Genomic DNA, 20,437 nt, shown 5'->3' on the forward strand with positions numbered 1-20,437 from the left:
CTTTTTTTTCCCTTGGCTCCTTTTATCTGCTATAAGGGAAGACTGGGAGAATGAGGGGGTGCGATTCGTTTTCAAGTCATTTAACTTCACCACAATGCTAACTCAAGTGTATTATTTTTATTTTCAACTTTAAAGTTTTTTTATTATTAATAGCTTTTTAATAAGCAAAAAGGTCCGACACGTGTAAAAATGCTTGTGGCAGCCCTTTTTGTAGTGGCAAGGAACTGGAAATTGAGAGGATGCCCATTAATTGGGGAATAAGTTGCGGTATGTGAATGTAATGGAATATTATTGTTATATAAGAAATAATCAGCAGGATGATTTCAGAGAGGCCTGGAGAGACTTAAATGAACTTGTACTAAATGAAGTGAGTAGAACCAAGAAATATTGTACACAATGGCCACAAAATTGTGTGATGATCAACTCTGATGGACTTGACTCTTTTCAACAATGAGATGATGCAGAACAATCCCAATGGACTTGCATGGAGAGAGCCACTACATCCAGAGAGAGGACTATGGGGACTGAATGTAGATCACAACTTAGTATTTGCACCTTTTTGTTGTTGTTTGCTTGGTCTTTTTTCTTTTTGATCTGGCTTTTCTTGTGTAGCATGATAAATGTGAAAATATATATAGAATAATTGTATATATTTAACATATATTGGATTGCTTACTATGGGGGGGTAAAGGGAAAGGAGGAAGAAAAACTTGGAACACAGGATTTTGCAAGGATCAATGTTGGAAACTATCTCTGCATGTATTTTGAAAATTTTAAAAGAAACAAAAAATAACTGTTTTTAAAAAATACATACAAAGATATCAACTATTATTGATTCAGTGTTTTAAAACTGGGATTAAATCTACTAATCCCCCCTTTTTCTGGGAACAACTTTCATCATTTTTCCCCAAAGTATTTTATTTTTCAAAATACAAGTAAAGCTAGTTTTCAACATTCTTTTTTGTAAGACTTTGTGTTCTAAATTTTTCTCCCTTCTTTCCTTGCCTCCCTTCTTCCCAAGACAACAATCAATCTGATATAGGCTAAATATGTGCAATACTTTTAACTATATCTGTCATATTGATGAGATTAGGGTTCCTGGTGGTCAGGGAGTTAGGGTTTGGGGTTCAGGGTACCAAATGAAGAGCTTTGGCTCCCCTAAATCACCTTTAGGATTTGTGCAAGGTAGGGAGTTGTAGGAACCCTGTTTTGGTGGCACAGAGGTCCTTCATAAAGGAATTTATGAACCCAAAAAACTAGACTGATAAAAAAAGAAATTTGTTATTGGCATTAGGAAGTCAGCCTTTTCTAGGCATGAATAGAAAGGCTGGATTACTTAGTGGGAAGGTCCTGACAGAGAGATATAAAGTCTTGTTAGGGAAATGGGTGAGGGAGATAAAGAGAAGGTAATGCTGAAAGAGAATGTTATTTCAGTGGGCAGAGGTTTCCTTGACATGGCATGGCATGTTAGGTCCTCTGCAAGGAGTGAGTTTAAAATTGGCTCTTTTTATAATAGAAGCCTTAGCTACAAGTTGAGGCCTGCTCCAGATGGGGGCTGATCAGCTTGAGCTGGAATTTGAATAGAATTGAATGGGTGTTTCTTCAATTTCATGGGAAGCTTAATCAGTAGTGAGTGTTATCAATGGGGGTAGTGCCCGGCTGGCAGGATCTTTTACAAAGGCCAGAATTCAAGGAGAATCTGTCCTTCAAGGACTTTTAGAGAGAGTTTTGGGGATCCTCTTATCAATATTGTGCAAATCCAAAATGGAAGGAAAAAAACCATGAGAAAGAAAAAACAAACAAAAAGTGAAAATACTATGCTTCGATCCACATTCAGTTTCCATATTTCTCTTGATGCAATTGGCATTTTCCAACCCTTACCTAAATAATCCCTATTTATGAAAAAGAGAAAAATGCATATCTCCCTCTGCAGGCCCCGACTGATCCTAGAAATCAGTCATTCCTCATAAGAGTGATGTGTACATTCACTGCTGAATACATCTATGCTCAAAGTTCTATTGTAATAATCACACTTTACATAGTGTTTCCTCAATCTGCAATCTGGAAAGAGAAGTAAGGCGAGTAGCAATAGTTAAGTTTTTTATCTACAAAATGGGGTCTTGTACATGTCAAGTGACTTAGTCACACAGCTGGAGTTTGAACCCAAGTCTTATAACTCCAAACTCAATGGTTTTTCCACCACATCACAGCTGCCTAGTAGGACAATGTATAGAACATGAAATATGATCTCTACCTTTAGGGAGTTTTCAGGGTATCATGGTGAAAGATTGGGAGACATTGAGCAACATTCATTAGGCACTACTGTATAAGACAGAGGAAAGTCAAAAGAAATATAGAAAATAGCATTCATGCATACATAAAACATGAAAACACTTACAAAGGAACATATTAGCAAGTATAAATTCATATGCCTAATTTGAGTATAACCCCTTAAAAATATAAATTAATTGAGTGCTCATTGTGAAAACATTTAATCAGTTGTAGAATGTGAAAAGTTGTGCCGGAGAAACTAAGGCAAGATAGAGATTAGGGAGTATTTAATGTTTTATCTGAAAGGGAGAGATTTACTGGGATCAAATGGATCCATGGTTTGGTCTCAGGGCTGAATGAGACTATTATAGTCTCCAAGAATCCAGCAAACAATCTGAGTTCTCAATGACCTATACACACATGTGGCTCAGACACGGGATAGACTGAGGCAGGGGCAGAGTCAGAGTGCTAAGAGCGGGAATGGGCTGACAGGGTAGGGTGAGCCACCAGATATGGGGATGACATAATGGGGGGAGGCACCCTGGAGATGGGGAGAAGCATCTTGATAAGATGGTATCTGATATTCTGATAGCTTGGAATGAGGAGAGGCATTCTGATAAACTAAAATATATTTTATCCTTATCAAATATTCTGATGCTTAAGAGAGGGATGGTTGCAGGATTGACCAGAACAATTAGGTCACAATTCAGGGAAACCGAGGCAGGAGAATTGAGTCAGGATAATTAGGGAAACTGAGTCAGGATAATAAAAAAAGAACTGTGGCACAATATCTTGAGCTTTCCAACTACAATCTGAAAATCACCAGAAATTCCTTGTAATCATGAGCACTGAACAAATTCAAAGTTACTTTACTTTGCATTTCTCTTGGTATTAAGTGATTTAGAACTGTCTCTCCTGTAATTATTAATAATTTTCAATTCTTTTGAAAGCTATGTTGTCCTTTCATTTAACCACTTATCCACTGGGGAATTTAATCAACAAGAATTTATTGAGCCCTATTATATTCCAGCTATTGTACTAACCAATGGGGATATAAATGTAAGAGGTGGCTCCTCAGAGAATCAATTGCAGAAACTGATAGAGAGAACAATAAAACTTGAAGAAGCAAATGTGGCTAAACTAGAACAAGAATTTCAGGTATAACATATTGACCAAGAACTACAGGCATACTTAACTGGTATTAAGAAGATCCACTGTTGTGTATGTGATCCACTGTTGGACATAGAAAACCAATTTATGAGAGATTTCCAAGCTGCAAAAAATAATGGAATTTGGGAAAATCAGATCAATCTAACCCCAGGACATCTTTCCCTGTGTAGGTTTTGTTGTGTCCAACTCCATGGACCATTTCACACTAGATCCTTCTTTCTAATTAACATCTCCATTATCTCTCAAAGTCTGTCCAAGCCCAGGTTTTGCTTCCATGGCACTGTCTATTCTTTTCATCCTTTGCCATCCCCTTTTCCATTAGCCTGTAGTCTTTCCCAAAATCAGGATCTTTTCCAGTGAGTAGCAGCTTCTTATTATGTTGTTTTAGATTCAGTATTTGAATGAATAACTTAAATTAATTTCTTCAAACCAAGTAAAAGATCATTTCTGTCACCCCGACGCAAAAGCAAGTACCTACAAAGAATCTGTAAGTTACAGCAGACAGGAAAATGTGCAATACTTTTACCTGGGGAAAATGAGAGAACATGATCATCAGATGCAAAGACCCTGGCAATGAAGTGGTTCATTAGTGACCTAGATGGGCACAGGAGTGATGTGTGCACCCGAGAGAAACGGAGAGGCTGGAGAAGCAAGAAGGAAACAGAGATGGCATCAGAATTGGAGCTCCTGCCCCAAAAGCAAACTTCACCTCAACACTAGTTGCATGTAGCTTCCTTCTACCTGGGCCATTGGAACCCACACAGAAATGACAAAAAGATTGGAAATGTGTTATGTAATGTTGTACTAGACAGTGGATTCCAAAGTGGGATGTGACATGTGCCTGGGAGCAATTCACATTATCCACTTCAAAAGCTCCATACCTTTTCAAGTCATAAAGATTTTCCTAGTGTTGCAAGAACTCAGAAAACCATATGAAAGAATTGATAATCAACAGTATAAATCACTGAGTTTTATTTACAGTCTGTGTATACTACCTATAGTAGTATCCTTTTATCCTTAACCTTTCACATATTTTCCTAAAAGAAGGGGTTGAGTCTAAGTGAAGGGAGAGGGCAGTTATTTGGGAGAAAGGGTTTGTTTCCTAGGAAGTTTGATTAAATATTGATAACACTTCATTTCTTCAGGTATGTCTGGGAAGAAAATTTAGACTGGAGGAATATATTTCTTTCTTAATGTTTTCAATTTAATTAAAAAAGAAGTTTTGATATTCTTCCCCATTTGGTACTCCTAGAGTTCACTCAGAGCAAGGTAACTTCCTCTGTCCTCTCTTTTCCAGAGAGACTCAGAACTGTCTCTCTTCAATCCAATGATGGCTGTTCCATCAACAAGACACTCCATCTCTCAGCTCCCAAACATTTTCTCTGGTTGTCTCCCATGCCCAGAACGCTCTTCCATTTCTCCATTCCAACTTCAGACCTCCCTGAGTTCTTTTAAATCCCAAGTAAATTTCATCTTTTCCTGGAAGCTTTCTCCAATCCCTCTCAATTCTAGTGCTCTCCCTCTGTTAACTGTTTCCTATTTATCCTGTGTGTGACTTGCCTTGCATTTGTTTGCTTGTTATCTCTCCCATTAGATAGTGAGCTCCTTGAGTACAAGGACTAACTTTTGCCTCTTTTTGTATCCTCAGAGTTTTGCACAATTTCTAACAAACAGTAGCTGCTTAATAAATGTTTATTGATTGATTCAATTTTGTTACCATTCTGTCATTATGTCTTGCAGGTGTACTGGCTTACTGTCCCTCACACACTCCATTTCCCATTTCTGGCCTTTGACTCTCTCCTATGTCTGATCTGTACTTCCTCCTCACCTCTGCATCATAAACTTCCTTTCTTTCTTCAAGACATAACTCAAGCATCACCTTCTACATAAAGCTTTTCCTAATCCTTCTCTAATTATCTTGTATTTATTCTATACATATTTATGTGTGTCCATACTATCTCCCCCCAAAGAAATGTAAGCATAAATGTAAGCATCTTAAGAATAAAGATTGTTCCATTCTTTTTTTTTTTTTGTATATATATCCATGCGTACAAGGAGAGAGACATTTCAGTAAGATACACTATTTTTAAGGTCTTTTTTCACAAGGAGTAGTTAATAATGAAAAGGGAAGAATAAGCATTTTTATATAAAGGAAGAAATTTTCATTAAATCAAAAGGTATGAAATGTTTCCATTTTGATGTTTACAATGAGTAGAAAAGTACTTTTTAAAAAAATACACTGCTAATGTATATTTGTGTATGTGCGTGTGTGTGTGTGTGAAGAAACACCTTTCCGACAGGATTTGGATAGTTTGAAAGAGAAGAAATGACTTGTAATATGTAGATATATGTAGTGGGTGCTTAATAAATGTCAACTCTAAACTCTTCTTTGTAATAACTCATAGTTTATCCAATACTTAAGGGTTTTCGCTGAGCCTCTAAGGATGAGGATGCGAAAAGTGATTCTAAGAACTGCAGCTGTTTGCAGTCGTCACCAGAGAGATGACTTCAGGATGAGCAATTCCTGATTGGTTAGAGAGAGAAGAGAACTGATTTCACTAACGAAGAATTTCATGCGTTTCGCTGTTTCACTGTTGGCTGTGGTCCCCCACCTACAAGTAGAAAAAGGTAAAACTTTTCAGAGGGCCTTCTCATCTGTTACCATGTCTTGCATAAGGCAAGGGAGAGAAGGTTTGGGAATTTCTGCTGGCATCCCCGTGAGCTGGCTTCAAGAAGCAATCTGGATTGGGTGGCTGTGACTTCCATTCTGAGTAGGCAGCTAGTGAATGAATTGGCCTGACCTGTCTCCCTCCAGAGATGGCCAGTTAGATGAGTTTGGCAGTTGTCTGGCTGAAAGAAGTACCATTCACCTTAAGAGCTAACATTTTGTTCCAGCAGAGAAAAGGATTTCTTCAAATGTAGAAAGTGGTGAGAATCAAGTGGACATTTTTGTGCCAGGCCTATGGATCAAGGACTAAATACAGTGTGAGCAAAGAAGCACTTTAGTGTGGAACAGATATTTAATATTGACACATAATCTAGAAGTACAAATTATCCTGATCACATGCATCCACCTCATCAGAGCTACTGTGCATTGGCAGAAAAGCATGATCTGGGTTTATATGCATTGTGATGTATTTTATTGTTTATGCATTTGCTTTAACCTATCTCTTGTTTAACTAAGTAAATGGTTATCTTTAAGATCTAGGACATTATTGTGGATGACTGGGTTATGTAAATATCACACTGGATGTATTGCCTCATGAATTGATTATATAGATCAAAAACATTGAATGTGGATTCAACAGCTAGAGGAATTAATAGGGGAAATATTTTTAACAGAGTTTTAATATAACTAGCTAGTAATGGTGGTGGTAGAAGAAAAAGAGAATCTCTGGGCATGTAAACCTGCTAGTGGGAGGATGGAAGAAATGAGTTAAACCCAAAGAAAGAGAAAAGATATCTCACAGTCTATATATGAATTGTGAGACCTGATAAGGTAGAAGAGACCAAGTATGAGAAGTGTTTATATTCAGATTTTTCTGTCAGCCCCTCTCTAATCTATTTATCTTGTTACATTTTGGAGCACCAGAAGAAATCATTCCATATGTCTAGTGATACTTTCCAAAACTATTTACTGCTATGATGAAGATTTGGAACAAATTCCAAGAGGAAAGAAGTTTCTCTGTGATTGGTGAGTTTGTGTTACCACTTGGAAAAGATTGTGGCATGTATTTGGATAAAACCTACAGAATTTGCCCATCATTCTATATATCTGTGACAGTACAGATGGACAATATTTTTCCTATAGATGGACATAACTCCAGGTGAAGAAAGACAGGTTGGAAAATTGCAAAACTCTCTTTTAATGACTCCAAGCTTGCTTTGGAAACAAAGGCCTATTTTCTTAAAATACCAGTATTCTACAGCTGTTCCTAATTAGCAGGAAGACAAGGAATACAATAGTCTCTGAAGGATTAAAAATGGATTATCATATGGAGATACTGATAGAATATGTTGTTGTTGTTGTTTATCCTTCATTCTTGAAAAGGACCATGACATCAAGGAGGTGATGCCATTGCATGGAATGGAAAGATGAGATGAAGAATTTACAGGCATGTGTGAATGATTTTTCTTCATTTTATTTTCATTATTTCTGTATCTCCCTATGACCTATGTGTAAGCCTCTACTTACTTAAACTTAGGCCAGTTACAGACATATTTACTTAACCTAAACTGGTGGCATTTATCAATATTTGACCTTGTTTAACCTATTAGTTTAAACACTGTCAGCTTAGTTATCTGGTGATTTAAGGTTTCCTAAGAAGTGGGTAATTGCAGTAAATTGGTAAACATTCCATTCCCATTTTTTTGACAGCAATATCCCATTAGGAGGCCCCACGCTTCTTAATGCTTTCTAATTTGTGGTGTGGTTACAAGACATTACTCTTGTAACAAAACCTATAAAAAAAAGTATGTTTGTACTAATTCTTTGGGCCTCCTGCTGTGAGTCTTTTTATCTCACAGTGGGACTGTTCTACTTACCCAAGAGTTGCTGTAATAAACAACCTTTTCTGCTTCCTACTTTGAGTGAACTCTGAGAAGTCATTTTTGGGTAGGGGTCTTTTGCATCCCACACACCATGCATGCAAGTGAATTGGATTTAAGTGAGGGAGTGCTGGGCAAGGTCACCTGCCTCAATTTCCCTTCTAAAACCATCTGGCTCTAGTAGCCAGATATAGATCAGGATGATTAGAGATGGACCTGGATGGGGAGGGAGACCAAACATCCTTACACTTCACCTACTCATCCAAGAATTTTTTCATCCAATGACCTTGCTGTTCCTTGTACAAAAATTGAATCTCCCAACTTTTTGTGTTTTCACTGGCTGTCTCCCATGTCTGGAACTCTCTTCCTCTTCTCTTCCTCTTGGCTTTCCAGGCTTCCTTAAGGTCTCAGCTAAAATCTCAACTTCTATAGGAGACTTTCCCCAATTTTTTTATTCTATTGCCCTCCCTCAATTGATGATTTCCAGCTAATCCTATTTATATAGTTATTTGCGCATTGTCTCCCCCATTAAATTGTGAGCTCCTTGAGAGCAGAAATTATCTTTTACCATTTTTGTAACACCAGCATTAACAATCTCCTTTTACAGAGGAACCCACCAACAATTCTTTTCTCCCGGTAAATGATTCCCAAAGAAACTGACCAAGTAAAGAAACAAGGTTAAGACATCTTTTCTCAGGATTCTATAGAGAGATACTGTTAATGGATATTAACTGACCAAGAAGTTCTTAGTTAAACAAGAAATTAAAAAGATCATAGTAGAAAAAATGAAAAACCTTGATTACATAAAAATAAAGATTCTGCACAAAAACAAATTAAATTTAGATGAGAAACAATTAATTGGGAAAATATCTAGGAATAAAGTTTCTCTGACTCCTGCCCAAAATAGAATCAATTACTCAATAGATAAATATGAATAAGAATTCTAATTGGCAAGCTATCATGGAGCGGGAGGGGGGAGGGGAGAAGGTTCCAAATTACCACTAATAAAGAGAATTTTTGTTTGGTATGGGTAGTTGGTTTATGTAGTATCTGAAGCCATTTATGTTCCCTAAAAGGAAGATATTCTTTTTATTCAGATACCTACCAGTTATTTAATAAGTGATGTCCTTTTCCCACTCTCACCCCCACTAGCTAGAGTTGAGGCATCTGCCACCTTAGCTCTCCTTTACTAGTTTATTAAAAATATCCTTATGGTGAGAAGCAAGAACCAGCACAGGATCAAAACTAGTGATCCTTCTGTAAAGATTTGGGGAAGGAGGAGTGTATGTATATATGTGTGTATGTGTAGAATGTGACATAATAACAACACTGGACTTGGAGTCAGTAAAACCTGGGTTCAAATCCCATCTTAGAACCTCATTAATGTGATCCATGGCATGTCATTCAACTCTTCTGGGTCTAAATTTTTCTTCTCTGCAAAGGATGAGATTGTACTTGATAACCTTTGAGATTCACTTCCAGACCTAAGTCTATGCTTCTGTAATTCTTTCTAGCTCAGAGATATGTTTCTGGCTTGTGAGTCAGTAAGGAGAGTTAAGTAGGAGAACCTGAAACAATAGGAGCTATTATTCAGGGTTAGCAAGCTGCGATATAGAACAGGAATAAACAATGGCATCAGGGAAATGAGTCATGCGGTAATTTCCTAAGGGTAAGAAATGATCAGTGGACTAGTAGGATAGAAAGGCCAGGAATATTAAACACTGCCTTCAAAACACCGAGTGGGTCTCTGTGATGGAAGGATATGCGGCAAGAATGCGATAACTAGAATAGTTCTGACAAATACTTCCTATGACTTAGGAGACCCTGGACTAGTCACTTAATCACCACCAACTTTAGATTCTTCCTCTGCAAAATGGAGATAAGAATTACATGGGCCTGCCCTTTTTGTAGTGGCTAGAAACTGGAAACTGAATGGATGTCCATCAGTTGGAGAATGGCTGAATAAATTGTGGTATATGAATATTATGGAATATTATTGTTCTGTAAGAAATGACCAACAGGATGATTTCAGAAAGGCCTGGAGAGACTTACACGAACTGATGCTGAGTGAAATGAAGGACCAGGAGATCATTATATACTTCAACAACAATACTATATGATGACCAGTTCGAATGGACCAGGCCATCCTCAGCAAGGAGATCAACCAAATCATTTCCAATGGAGCAGTAATGAACTGAACCAGCTACGCCCAGAGAAAGAACTCTGTGTGATGACTAAAAACCATTACATTGAATTCCCAATCCCTATATTTATGCCTACCTGCATTTTTGATTTCCTTCACAAGCTAATTGTACAATATTTCAGAGTCTGATTCTTTTTGTACAGCAAAATAACGGTTTGGTCATGTATACTTATTGTGTATCTAATTTATATTTTAATGTATTTAACATCTACTGGTCATCCTGCCATCTGGGGGAGGGGGTGGGGGGTAAGAGGTGAAAAATTGGAACAAGAGGTTTGGCAATTGTTAACGCTGTAAAGTTACCCATGCATATATCCTGTAAATAAAAGGCTATTAAATTTTTTTAAAAATAAAATAAAATAAATAAATAAAAATTAAAAAAAAAAAAAAAGAATTACATGTGCCTAATAAGATCATTTTGAGACGCTAATAAGATATAGAAAGTGTTTAGAGAATCTTAAATTGTCATTAGCTTTTCATTGTTTCCGTGACCCCATTTGGGTGCCATTTTAGTGTGTTTATTTATAATCCCCTTTTTTGGGGGGCAGAGACACTAGAGTGATTTGCCATTTCTTTCTCCAGATCATTTTAAAGAAACTGAGGCAAATGAGACTGACTTGCTCAGCTAGTGAGTGTCTGAGGTCGGGGTTTGAATTTATGAAGATGAGTCTTCCTGATTGCAAGCCCAGTGCTGGAATCCCCAGATTAGTGAGATTATAAATCTCATTTTTTTTAAGTATTTTAAGTATAATTTGGTTCGTTGGCCCAGGCCGGGCCAGTGACTACGGTTCCCCGCCTAATTTTTCCTACGCTCCGGAAGGGCATCAGAGCTCCTCTGAGGCAAAGGAACGGGGACTCTAAGCAACCATGGCTAGAGCCTTCCTCGAATGATGGCGTCAGCAGAGACCCCATCCCTTCACTCTTGTATTCATTCTATTCCTGTCAGTAATTTGTGAGGGAGTAACTGTGGGCTCGTGAAAAAGCTCACTAGCATTTGAATTAAGGATAAAAACGGACCGGGAGGAAACCTCTTTGTTTCCATTACGTAATCCCCAATACACGCTTGCGCACTGCGCAGCCCGGAACCAAAGCTCCCGGTCCCAATAGTTCCACGCTTTCCGAGCGCCCCGGAATCCAAGAGCGGCGGACTGAAGCCAAGAGCGGCGGACTGAAGCCAATGGCGGCGCCCATCTTGTCGGTGGCGGAGGCGGAAACCGATGGAGAAGCGGTGACGGCTGAACCGGGATTCTTGGCACCCGGAGCCGCTCCGTACGGAAATTTCCCTTTTTACTCCCGTTTCCACCCGCCCGAGCAGCGGCTTCGCCTTCTGCCCCCGGGGCTGTTGCAGCGGCTCTTTCCGCCAGAGGGCTCCGATGCTCGGCCGCTGCTGGGGCTCGATGTGGGCTGTAACTCGGGGGTGAGTAACTGGAGAGCTCTGCGCATGCTCGGGCCCCGCCCCGGGGTGACGTGTCGACGTATCTTGAGATATATATATAGATATATATATATATTGATTTATATATTGATATATTGATATATATATATAGATATATTGATATTTATTGATATATTGATAAATATATAGATATATTAATATATATTGATATATATATATTGATATATTGATATATATATAGATATATTGGTATATTGATATATATATAGATATATATATATCGTCCCTTGTTTCCGCAAGCTTTTGGGTCACTTAAAATTTGATTCTAAAGTAATGTTATTCCATGATTTGCAGTTATTATTAAAATATTAACGTTAGCAAGATAATTTTTTTTGTTTGTTTTAGGAAGCAGCTTAAGACCATTACCATATATTGACATATAACTCCCAGATGCAGTCCATTCACCTGTTCTCTTCCTCCTCATCAATTTTGGGCCCAGTTAGTTGTCTTTCTGCAGTACTTACCCAAGATATGTGAATTAATGAACTATTTCAGTGGCCTGATTGTCCATCCAACTGTATCACCCGCTTGGACAAGAATATCATATTCTTAGGCCAAACTCTTGAGTAGATGTGAATTTTTTTAGGGAAGCCCTGAAATGGATATTTGTCATTTTAATCACATCTGGCTCTGCATAATCCCATTTGGGGTTTTCTTGGCAAATATACTGGGGTGGTTTGCCATTTCCTTCTTTTTTTTTTTTTTTTTTTTTTTATTTAATAGCCTTTTATTTACAGGTTATATGCATGGGTAACTTTACAGCATTAACAATTGCCAAACCTCTTGTTCCAATTTTTCACCTCTTACCCCCCCACCCCCTCCCCTAAATGTCAGGATGACCAGTAGATGTTAAAATATATTAAAATATAACTTAGATACACAATAAGTATACATGACCAAAACATTATTTTGCTGTACAAAAAGAATCAGACTCTGAACCACTGCACAACTAGCCTGTGAAGGAAATCAAAAATGCAGGTGTGCATAAATATAGGGATTGGGAATTCAATGTAATGGTTTTTAGTCATCTCCCAGAGTTCTCTCTCTGGGCGTAGCTGGTTCAGTTCATTACTGCTCCATTAGAAATGATTTGGTTGATCTCGTTATGACACAACAAAAGCAATAATGATCAAATTCTGGGAAATAACAAGGTTGAGCCAGAGTACAGTGAGATGGGAAGACATTGTTGGAAAGATTTGGGAACACCAGTGTAGTATAGGATTGAACATTGGTATCAAACTCAAATAGAACTAGGAGGTCACCAAGTATACACACACAAGGATCCCTGAAAGCCACAAGTGTGACTAAATTTTCTAAATGTAATGTTATCTACATCTTACTGTATTTTATTTATTTTGTGAAATATTTCCCAAATTACATTTTAATCTGGTTCTCAAGAGACACATTTGTCACCTCTGGAGTAGAGAATAAGTAGACCAGTGGAATAATTGAAAATTAAGAAATTGGAGAAACATTGCAGAGGACACATTGTTATTAGCTTGGTCATTAGGATATAAGCTTCTGGAAGAGAGGGGACTTGTTGTGAAGGTTTTGGAGAGGGGATTAGAACCTCATAACCACTATGCACAGCAGCACTTGAATTAATTGGCCATAATGATAATCTTGTGGTGTGTCATGGTTACAAAGCATTTTTATATACATTCTCTAGTGTAATCCTAATAATCTTTGGAAGTAGGTATATTATTACTCCCATTCTACAGATGAGGAAATTGAATCCCGGAAAGCTGAAAAGGCATGGTAAGCCAACAAAGCTAGGACTTGAAACCAAGCTTCCAACTCCAAGTCTTCCTACTTATTTCATGTTGTCTCCCATGTGGAGCCTAAGAAGTTGGGAATAAAAATATCGATCCCAAGGTGGTAGTCCACAAGGCTGAGTAGTGTTTTTAATTTAAAAAATGAATAGCAGTAATTTAATGGCAGGAAGATATCCAATCAAGATGACTACAGCAAGTCTATCAGTTTGTGTATTCTGGACCATGTTCTCAAGGCTTTAGAGACCTTAAGATGTCTAAAACCCACCAATTGTAGAATTTCACTAGGAAAGAAGTGAAAGTTAATTTTAGTGAAGTGAGAAATAAAGGAGAATGAAAGTATTTAATGTAGAATGATCACTGTGGAGCAGGGGAGAAGAATGTTGTATCTGTCCTCATTAGAGAGCCTGAATTTGAACCCTAACTTGGATGCTTTCTGTTTGGGTGACCTTTGACATGCCCTACACTTCTCTGAATGTTAGTGTCTTTGTCTGTGAAATAAACAGATTGGAAACGTCAACTCCAGGACGTTTCCAGTGCCAGCCATGCCAGAACCATACTCCTCTGAGGCAGCTGGGGACAGTCAATAAATCTCAGACTTGACTTTTGCTGGCTGCATCTCACTGCAGAGTCATTTAACTTTTCTGAGTCTGTTTCCTTATCAGTAAGATAAGAGTAATAATATTTGAGGTAGCTAGTCCCACAGAGGCAACTGAGTGAGTTCAAATCTGGCCTCAGACACTTACTAGCTGTGTAACCCCGAGCAAGTCACTCAATCCAGTTTTCCTGTTTCCTCATCTGTAAAATGAGCGTGAGAAGGAAATGGCAAACCAGTCCAGGATCTTTGCAACAACAACAACAACAAAACACTCCCTCTTCCTAGCTGTGTGACCCTGGGCAAGTCATTTAACCCCAATTGCCTTAGGGGGAAAAAAAACCCATCCCCAAATAGAACCACGAAGAGTCAGCCATGACTGAACAACAATAGTGACTGTACTATTTACCTCCTCGGGGTGGGGGCCGTGAGGAAAATGTTTTGTAACCATTAAACATTAATTGATCTCTTTGGGATGCTTGGGTGAAGCCTGGTTGGGCCTGTCTTCCTAAAAAACCTAAACCTCCTGTCTCTTAAAATACAGTTCATGACACCTTGTGTCCACTGGAGGGCACCGAGAACCGAAACAGGAGAAAAGCTCACTGTGCAGGGATGCTAGCTCTCTAGTTGTAGCTTAGGGTATTCTAAAGGTAGACCAATAAATCACTTCTGAAGTGTCTATTGCTTGAACAAAGTCAGCTTCTTATTGCAAATGTGGAAAGCTCTTTAATAATGCCCCAAGATGAAATAAATTGAGTTGATACTAGAATCATTCCACAGAATCTCAAAATCAGAAGGGTTTTATAGACCATCTCATACATCCTAAGGGAATGATCATCCAGCATTTACCAGAAGATCTCTAATGAAAGAAAATCTTTGACTCCTTGAGACATTGTGCTCTGAGATAGTTCTGCTTGTTAGGATTTATTTCCTTAAATTTAGCCAAAGTCTGCCTATCTGCAACTTTCATCTGTTATGCTTAATTCTGCCCTTTGGGGCTATAAATCTTATTGTCCTTTTGCATGAAATACAATGGGGGCAAGATCAGTGTTCCCTAGGGAAAGGAGCTGTTTTCTTCTCTTTCTAACTTTCTTCTTTGGGGAGAGGCTAAAAAAATGACAGTGTTCTCTTGGATTTCTACAGGAGCTGAGTATTGCTCTATACAGACACCTCCTCTCACTGGAAGAGGGAGAGATCTGTTCAGTTTCCGCTAGAGACCTCCGATTCCTTTGCTGTGACATTGACCCTGCCCTGGTGGATCGGGCTAAGAAAGACTGTCCCTTTCCTGCAACCATGTCCTTTGTTACCTTGGACTTCATGGATCCCCAGACCCGGGAGCCCCTTTTGAGATCCTTCCTGAACCAGTTTGGCCAGTCAGTCTTTGATATAGTTTTCTGTATGTCCATCACCATGTGGATCCATCTGAACCATGGGGACAATGGCCTACTTGCATTCCTGGCCCACCTTGCCTCTCTCTGCCGCTACCTCTTGGTTGAACCACAGCCTTGGAAATGTTACCGGGCAGCTGCCAGGCGGCTTAGAAAACTAGGCCGCCATAACTTTGACCACTTTCGTTCTCTTGCTCTTCATGGTGACATGGCTGACCGTATCATTCAGATTCTCACCAAAGACCATGGCATGGAGCTGGTGTGCTGCTTTGGTAGCACTAGCTGGGACCGAAGTCTCTTGCTCTTCAGAGCAAACCAGCCATCAGAGCCTACATCATCCCAGTAACCAAGATGAAACATGATGAACAGAATAGATAGATAGATGTCTTTGAAGCAACAAGGTCAGAGGGATAGAGAAATAAATTTAGAGCAACCAAAAAATGCTGACCTGGCTGTGGAAATCTCTGGGTACATCCTCACCTGGACTATTAAGAAGATAGCATCAAAACCAATAGAAGTTGAACGAAAGCTTAATGAATGGTCAAGATAAATGGTACTTGTACTTGTTCCCCAACGCTGTGGGGGTAGGGGAAAGGTCATAGATCATGAATAGGAGAATCTCAAATCAGCAATACCCTGGGATTTCTAGAACACAGGAATGTCCATTGTAATTTGGACATGGTACCGAAGTTATTGGGGGGGGGGGGGGGGCGGTTCTTCAGAGGAGGTTGAGCTGAAACCCAGTCAACTTGAAATGAATTGATCATATTTGGCTTTGGTCTAGTTTCTTTGGAGGGATTCCTCTGGATTGGAAAAAGACTGGCTGTTTTCATAATATATCCCTAGGTATCATGCTGAAATTATACTATCTAGAATGAAGACTTGCTGACCTGACTAAAATAAAGATTTATGGAAAAGCCATCTTATCTCTGTTGAAAAGATCAGGTATAAAACTTACCAGTGACTTGGAATAGTCTACACAAACACAATCAGTTGGATGTGTATGACCTGACAGAACCAATAAACAGATTATGAAATCAGTATGTAAATCATTAAAAATAATGTATTTTGGTTTATGTTAAAAATGAATGTTTTCTAAATGAATAAGAGTAAAGAATAAACTCAGTATCCAACTTTGTCCTAGGGAGCTCTCAACTAGAGACTATCAACAAAATTAACTCAGTCTAGAACAGAATATCTGTGAGTTACAGAAAATGGTTAGCTTAGAACTGTTATATACGACTGGAACTCTCCCCATTTAATGATCACTTCCAAAACACATAAGTATGAGAGTCTAAAAGATATGTACATAAATGCAGATTTAACAGTTGGACAGAAATAGAAGTAAAAAAATAGCAAGGATTGGGATGATCGGAGCCGAGGTCTTCAGATGAGATTGTCTTCATGGAGGAGCTGGGTCTCAAGGAGTTTGAGTGACAGAAAGGATAGATAACCAAGGCAGAATGGCCTTTGATTAATCTGATTCTGCCACTTATTACTCAAGTGTACTTGAGTATATTACTTCATCTCTCCTTATCTATTAAATGGTTGTATGCCCCAAAGAGATCAAAGACATTTTTATGAAGTATTCATGGTAGCATTTTGGTTTTTTTTGCATGGTTGCAAAAACCTATAAAAAAGAAAAAAAGTAGAGGTCCATCAATTAGGGAATGGTCAAACAAATGTTACATGAATGTAGTACAAAATTATTGTGTGATAAAAAACGATGAATACAAAACATGAAGAACATAAGAAAAATAGTATGGACACAGAGGCTAAAATAAATAGAACCCAAAAAACTTCATGTAAAATTATATAAAGGGAAAAACCACTAACTAGAAACCATACAGTGTGTATTTAGAGTGACTATTCAACTTCAGAGAAGAAATATACTTCCTTTTCTTGGAGAAGCAGGGAAACCTTAGAATGATATATACAAACAACTATCAGAGTGGTCACTTTTTGAGTTGGATTTATTTAATTTTTTTTCTTTGAAACTTGGGAATGTTTCCTAAGTAGGACAGGGTGTATGTCCAGAAATAAAAATAGAAAAAGATATCAATGAAACTTTTTGTAAATAAATGGTGAAGACAGACTAGTTCTTTACAATTCCTTCCAGCTCTAAATCTTATTTCAGTCAACAAGCATTTGATTAAGTGCTTACTTAATGCCAGGCACTGTGACAAGTTTTGGGGATGCAAAGAAAGACAAATGCATTATTCCTGACATTAAAGAGCTTATATTCTAATGGGGAGACAAGGTACAAGCAATTGAGTATATACAAAATATTTAGAGAGTAGGTGAAAGGCAGGCACTCAATAGTGAGGGTCCTGTTCTTAGAACAGTTCTTAGGAAGATTGGCAGAAATTGAGAATATGGAATTAGGAATAATGAGGTATATTTTGGGGAGAGGAAGGAAGACATTTATTTTAAAGGAAAAATTGAACCAAGAGATTCATTTGTAGGATAGGGAAAATATATGTTAAGGCCTTAATATGATATTAAGTTCTGGTGAGGAATTTGAAATTTATGCATGGAATATTATAAAACTATTGCAAATCTCAGAGTACCAAAGAAACTGAACAAAATAATGTTAAGAAATTACTCTTGCTACTGTGTATAAGATAGCTAGAGTAAGAAAGAAAGTCAATAAAGTGATACATGCAGGTAGCTAATATTTGGACATAAAATAATGAGAGGAAGAGTTATATGTTATAAGAAATGATATGAATTGAAAGAAACATGAAAAGACTTAATTATACTAATAAAGGGAAATAAGCAAAATCGGAAAACAATATGTACCATGACTACAATATAAATGGAACAAATGAAAAAATTGAATACTGTTTTCATTTATAATTGACAAACAGCTTCAGAGAAGAGTTGAAAAAATGCATTTTGTTTTCATTGAAGAGATGGAAAACTATAAAACTGGAATACACCATCAGTCCCAGTATTTGTTAATTTTGATGAACTACTTTTTTCTCCTTTTAAATCTTTGTTACAACAGTTGCTTTATTGTGCAAGGGAGAGGGAAGAATATATTTGATTTATTCCTTTTCTAGCATTTTTAGTTGCAAGCCTAATTCATTAACCTTCTCTCTCTATTTTATGCAAGTAGGCCTTTAGGTTGATTATTTTTCTCTGGTTTTACCCAGAACTTAATGATTGGAAATCAGTAGTACTAATTATACTAGAAAAATAGGAGCCTCATCAGTAGATGGAGACGTATAGAAATAGTCATACAACATCTACAAAGTGTCAATATCAAGCTGCAGCTTCAAATCCGAAGTGATGTGTAGATGTAAAATGATAAAAAAGTTGTCGAATAAGGCAGACGATTAAGAATAAAGAGCCAATAATTACGTGTAAACCGTGAAAGCCAGTTGCTCTAGAGATATGAAATTTCCCCTTATTACCGCTTTGGCACATCCCACACATTTTGGTATGACGTCTCATTATTGTTATTTTCTTGAGTAAGGTTATTAATTATGTCTATGATTTGCTGTTTCACCCAATCATTCTTTAGTATGAGATTATTTAGTTTCCAATTATTTTTTGGTCTATTTTCCCCTGGCTTTTTGTTGAATGTAATTTTCATTGTATCGTGGTCTGAAAAAGGATGCATTTACTGTTTCTGCCTTACTGCATTTGAGTTTGAGGTTTTTTGGCCTAATATATGGTCAATTTTTGTATAAGTTCCATGAACTGCTGAGAAGAAAATGTATTCCTTTCTGTCTCCATTTAGTTTTCTCCAGAGATTTATCATATCTAATTTTTCTAATATTCTATTTACCTCTTTGACTTCTTTCTTATTTATTTTGTGGTTTGATTTATCTAATTCTGAGAGTGCAAGGTTGAGATCTCCCACTATTATAGTTTTGCTGTCTATTTCTTCTTGCAACTCTCTTAATTTCTCTTTTAAGAATTTGGATGCTACACCACTTGGTGCATATATGTTTAATATTGATATTGCTTCATTATCTATGTAACCCTTTAGCAAGATACAATGCCCTTCCTTATCTCTTTTAATTAGATCAATTTTTGCTTTTGCTTGATCTGAGATCAGGATGGCTACCCCTGCTTTTTTGATTTCACCTGAAGCATAATAGATTCTGCTCCAACCTTTTCCCTTTACTCTATATGTATCTCCCTGCTTCAGGTGTGTTTCCTGTAAGCAACCTATTGTAGAATTCTGGTTTTTAATCCATTCTGCTAACTGCTTCCTCTTTATGGGGGAGTTTACCCCATTCACATTTATGGTTAAAATTACCAATTCTGTATTACTTGCCATCTTGTTAACACCTGTTTATGCTTTTCTCCCTTCCTTCCCCCTTACCCCCCTCCCCAGTATTAAACTTGTGAGCACCACTTGTTTCTCACAGCCCTCCCTTTTTCATATCCTTCCCCTTCTCCCCCTTAGAGTTCCTCCCCCTGTCTTACTCCTTTTCCTCACGATTTCTGTATTTCCTTATGCTTAGCTTATTCCTTCCCTTTTCACTTTTCCGGGAAGAATATATTTGGAAATGAATATGACCTAGAAACAAAAGGTACCAATAAAAATGAAGGAAATGCTTTTTAAAAGAGGAGATGTCTCAGACAACAGGAAACACTTAACTGGAAAGAAAGTAAAAGATCAGTATTAGACATGAAAATTATAGTCATTCATATATATCTAGGTGGTAATTGAAATTGTAAGAGTGAGAGTAGATAAGGGAGAACTTAAAAATAACAGGGACACAGAGATCCATAACATGGAAACATTTTATTGAATGGGGAAAAGCTCTTTTCCAACAGCAGCTGGTGGAAGTCCCTCTTAAATGCCTGAAAAATGAATGCCCCAGGGAAACTTTCTGCAGTCACTGGATTGATCCAAATGGAGACTTCAAAGAATCTGATTAGTCATTTTTATTCAGACTATTACTAGATATGCAACCTAGAGAGTCACACTGCATGTTGAGTTGATAGATTCATTTTACAACCTGGCAGAGCAGATGGTGTATAAAGTTCCAGTGATCAGGATTAGACAGTGGC

General features: G+C 37.7%; 1 protein-coding gene across 1 annotated transcript; it reads left to right on the plus strand.

Annotated features, from left to right (window-relative positions):
* The first annotated feature begins 11,235 nt into the window (after positions 1 to 11,235).
* Positions 11,236 to 16,103, plus strand: BCDIN3D (BCDIN3 domain containing RNA methyltransferase). Its single transcript, XM_012550435.3, has 2 exons — positions 11,236 to 11,609; positions 15,159 to 16,103. Exons 1-2 carry the CDS (start codon positions 11,370 to 11,372, stop codon positions 15,747 to 15,749), a joined length of 831 nt encoding a protein of 276 aa, XP_012405889.2. The 5' UTR covers positions 11,236 to 11,369; the 3' UTR covers positions 15,750 to 16,103.
* The last annotated feature ends 4,334 nt before the right edge of the window (positions 16,104 to 20,437 follow it).

The sequence above is a fragment of the Sarcophilus harrisii genome, chromosome 5, assembly GCF_902635505.1.
Source record: "Sarcophilus harrisii chromosome 5, mSarHar1.11, whole genome shotgun sequence".
NCBI lineage: Eukaryota > Metazoa > Chordata > Mammalia > Dasyuromorphia > Dasyuridae > Sarcophilus > Sarcophilus harrisii.

Bases quoted from the DNA above. Each gene is read 5' to 3' on its own strand.
- BCDIN3D (XM_012550435.3), top strand. From the start codon at position 11,370: ATGGCGGCGCCCATCTTGTCGGTGGCGGAGGCGGAAACCGATGGAGAA. The intron at 11,610-15,158 runs GTGAGTAACTGG...GGATTTCTACAG, and splicing joins ATGTGGGCTGTAACTCGGGG to GAGCTGAGTATTGCTCTATA.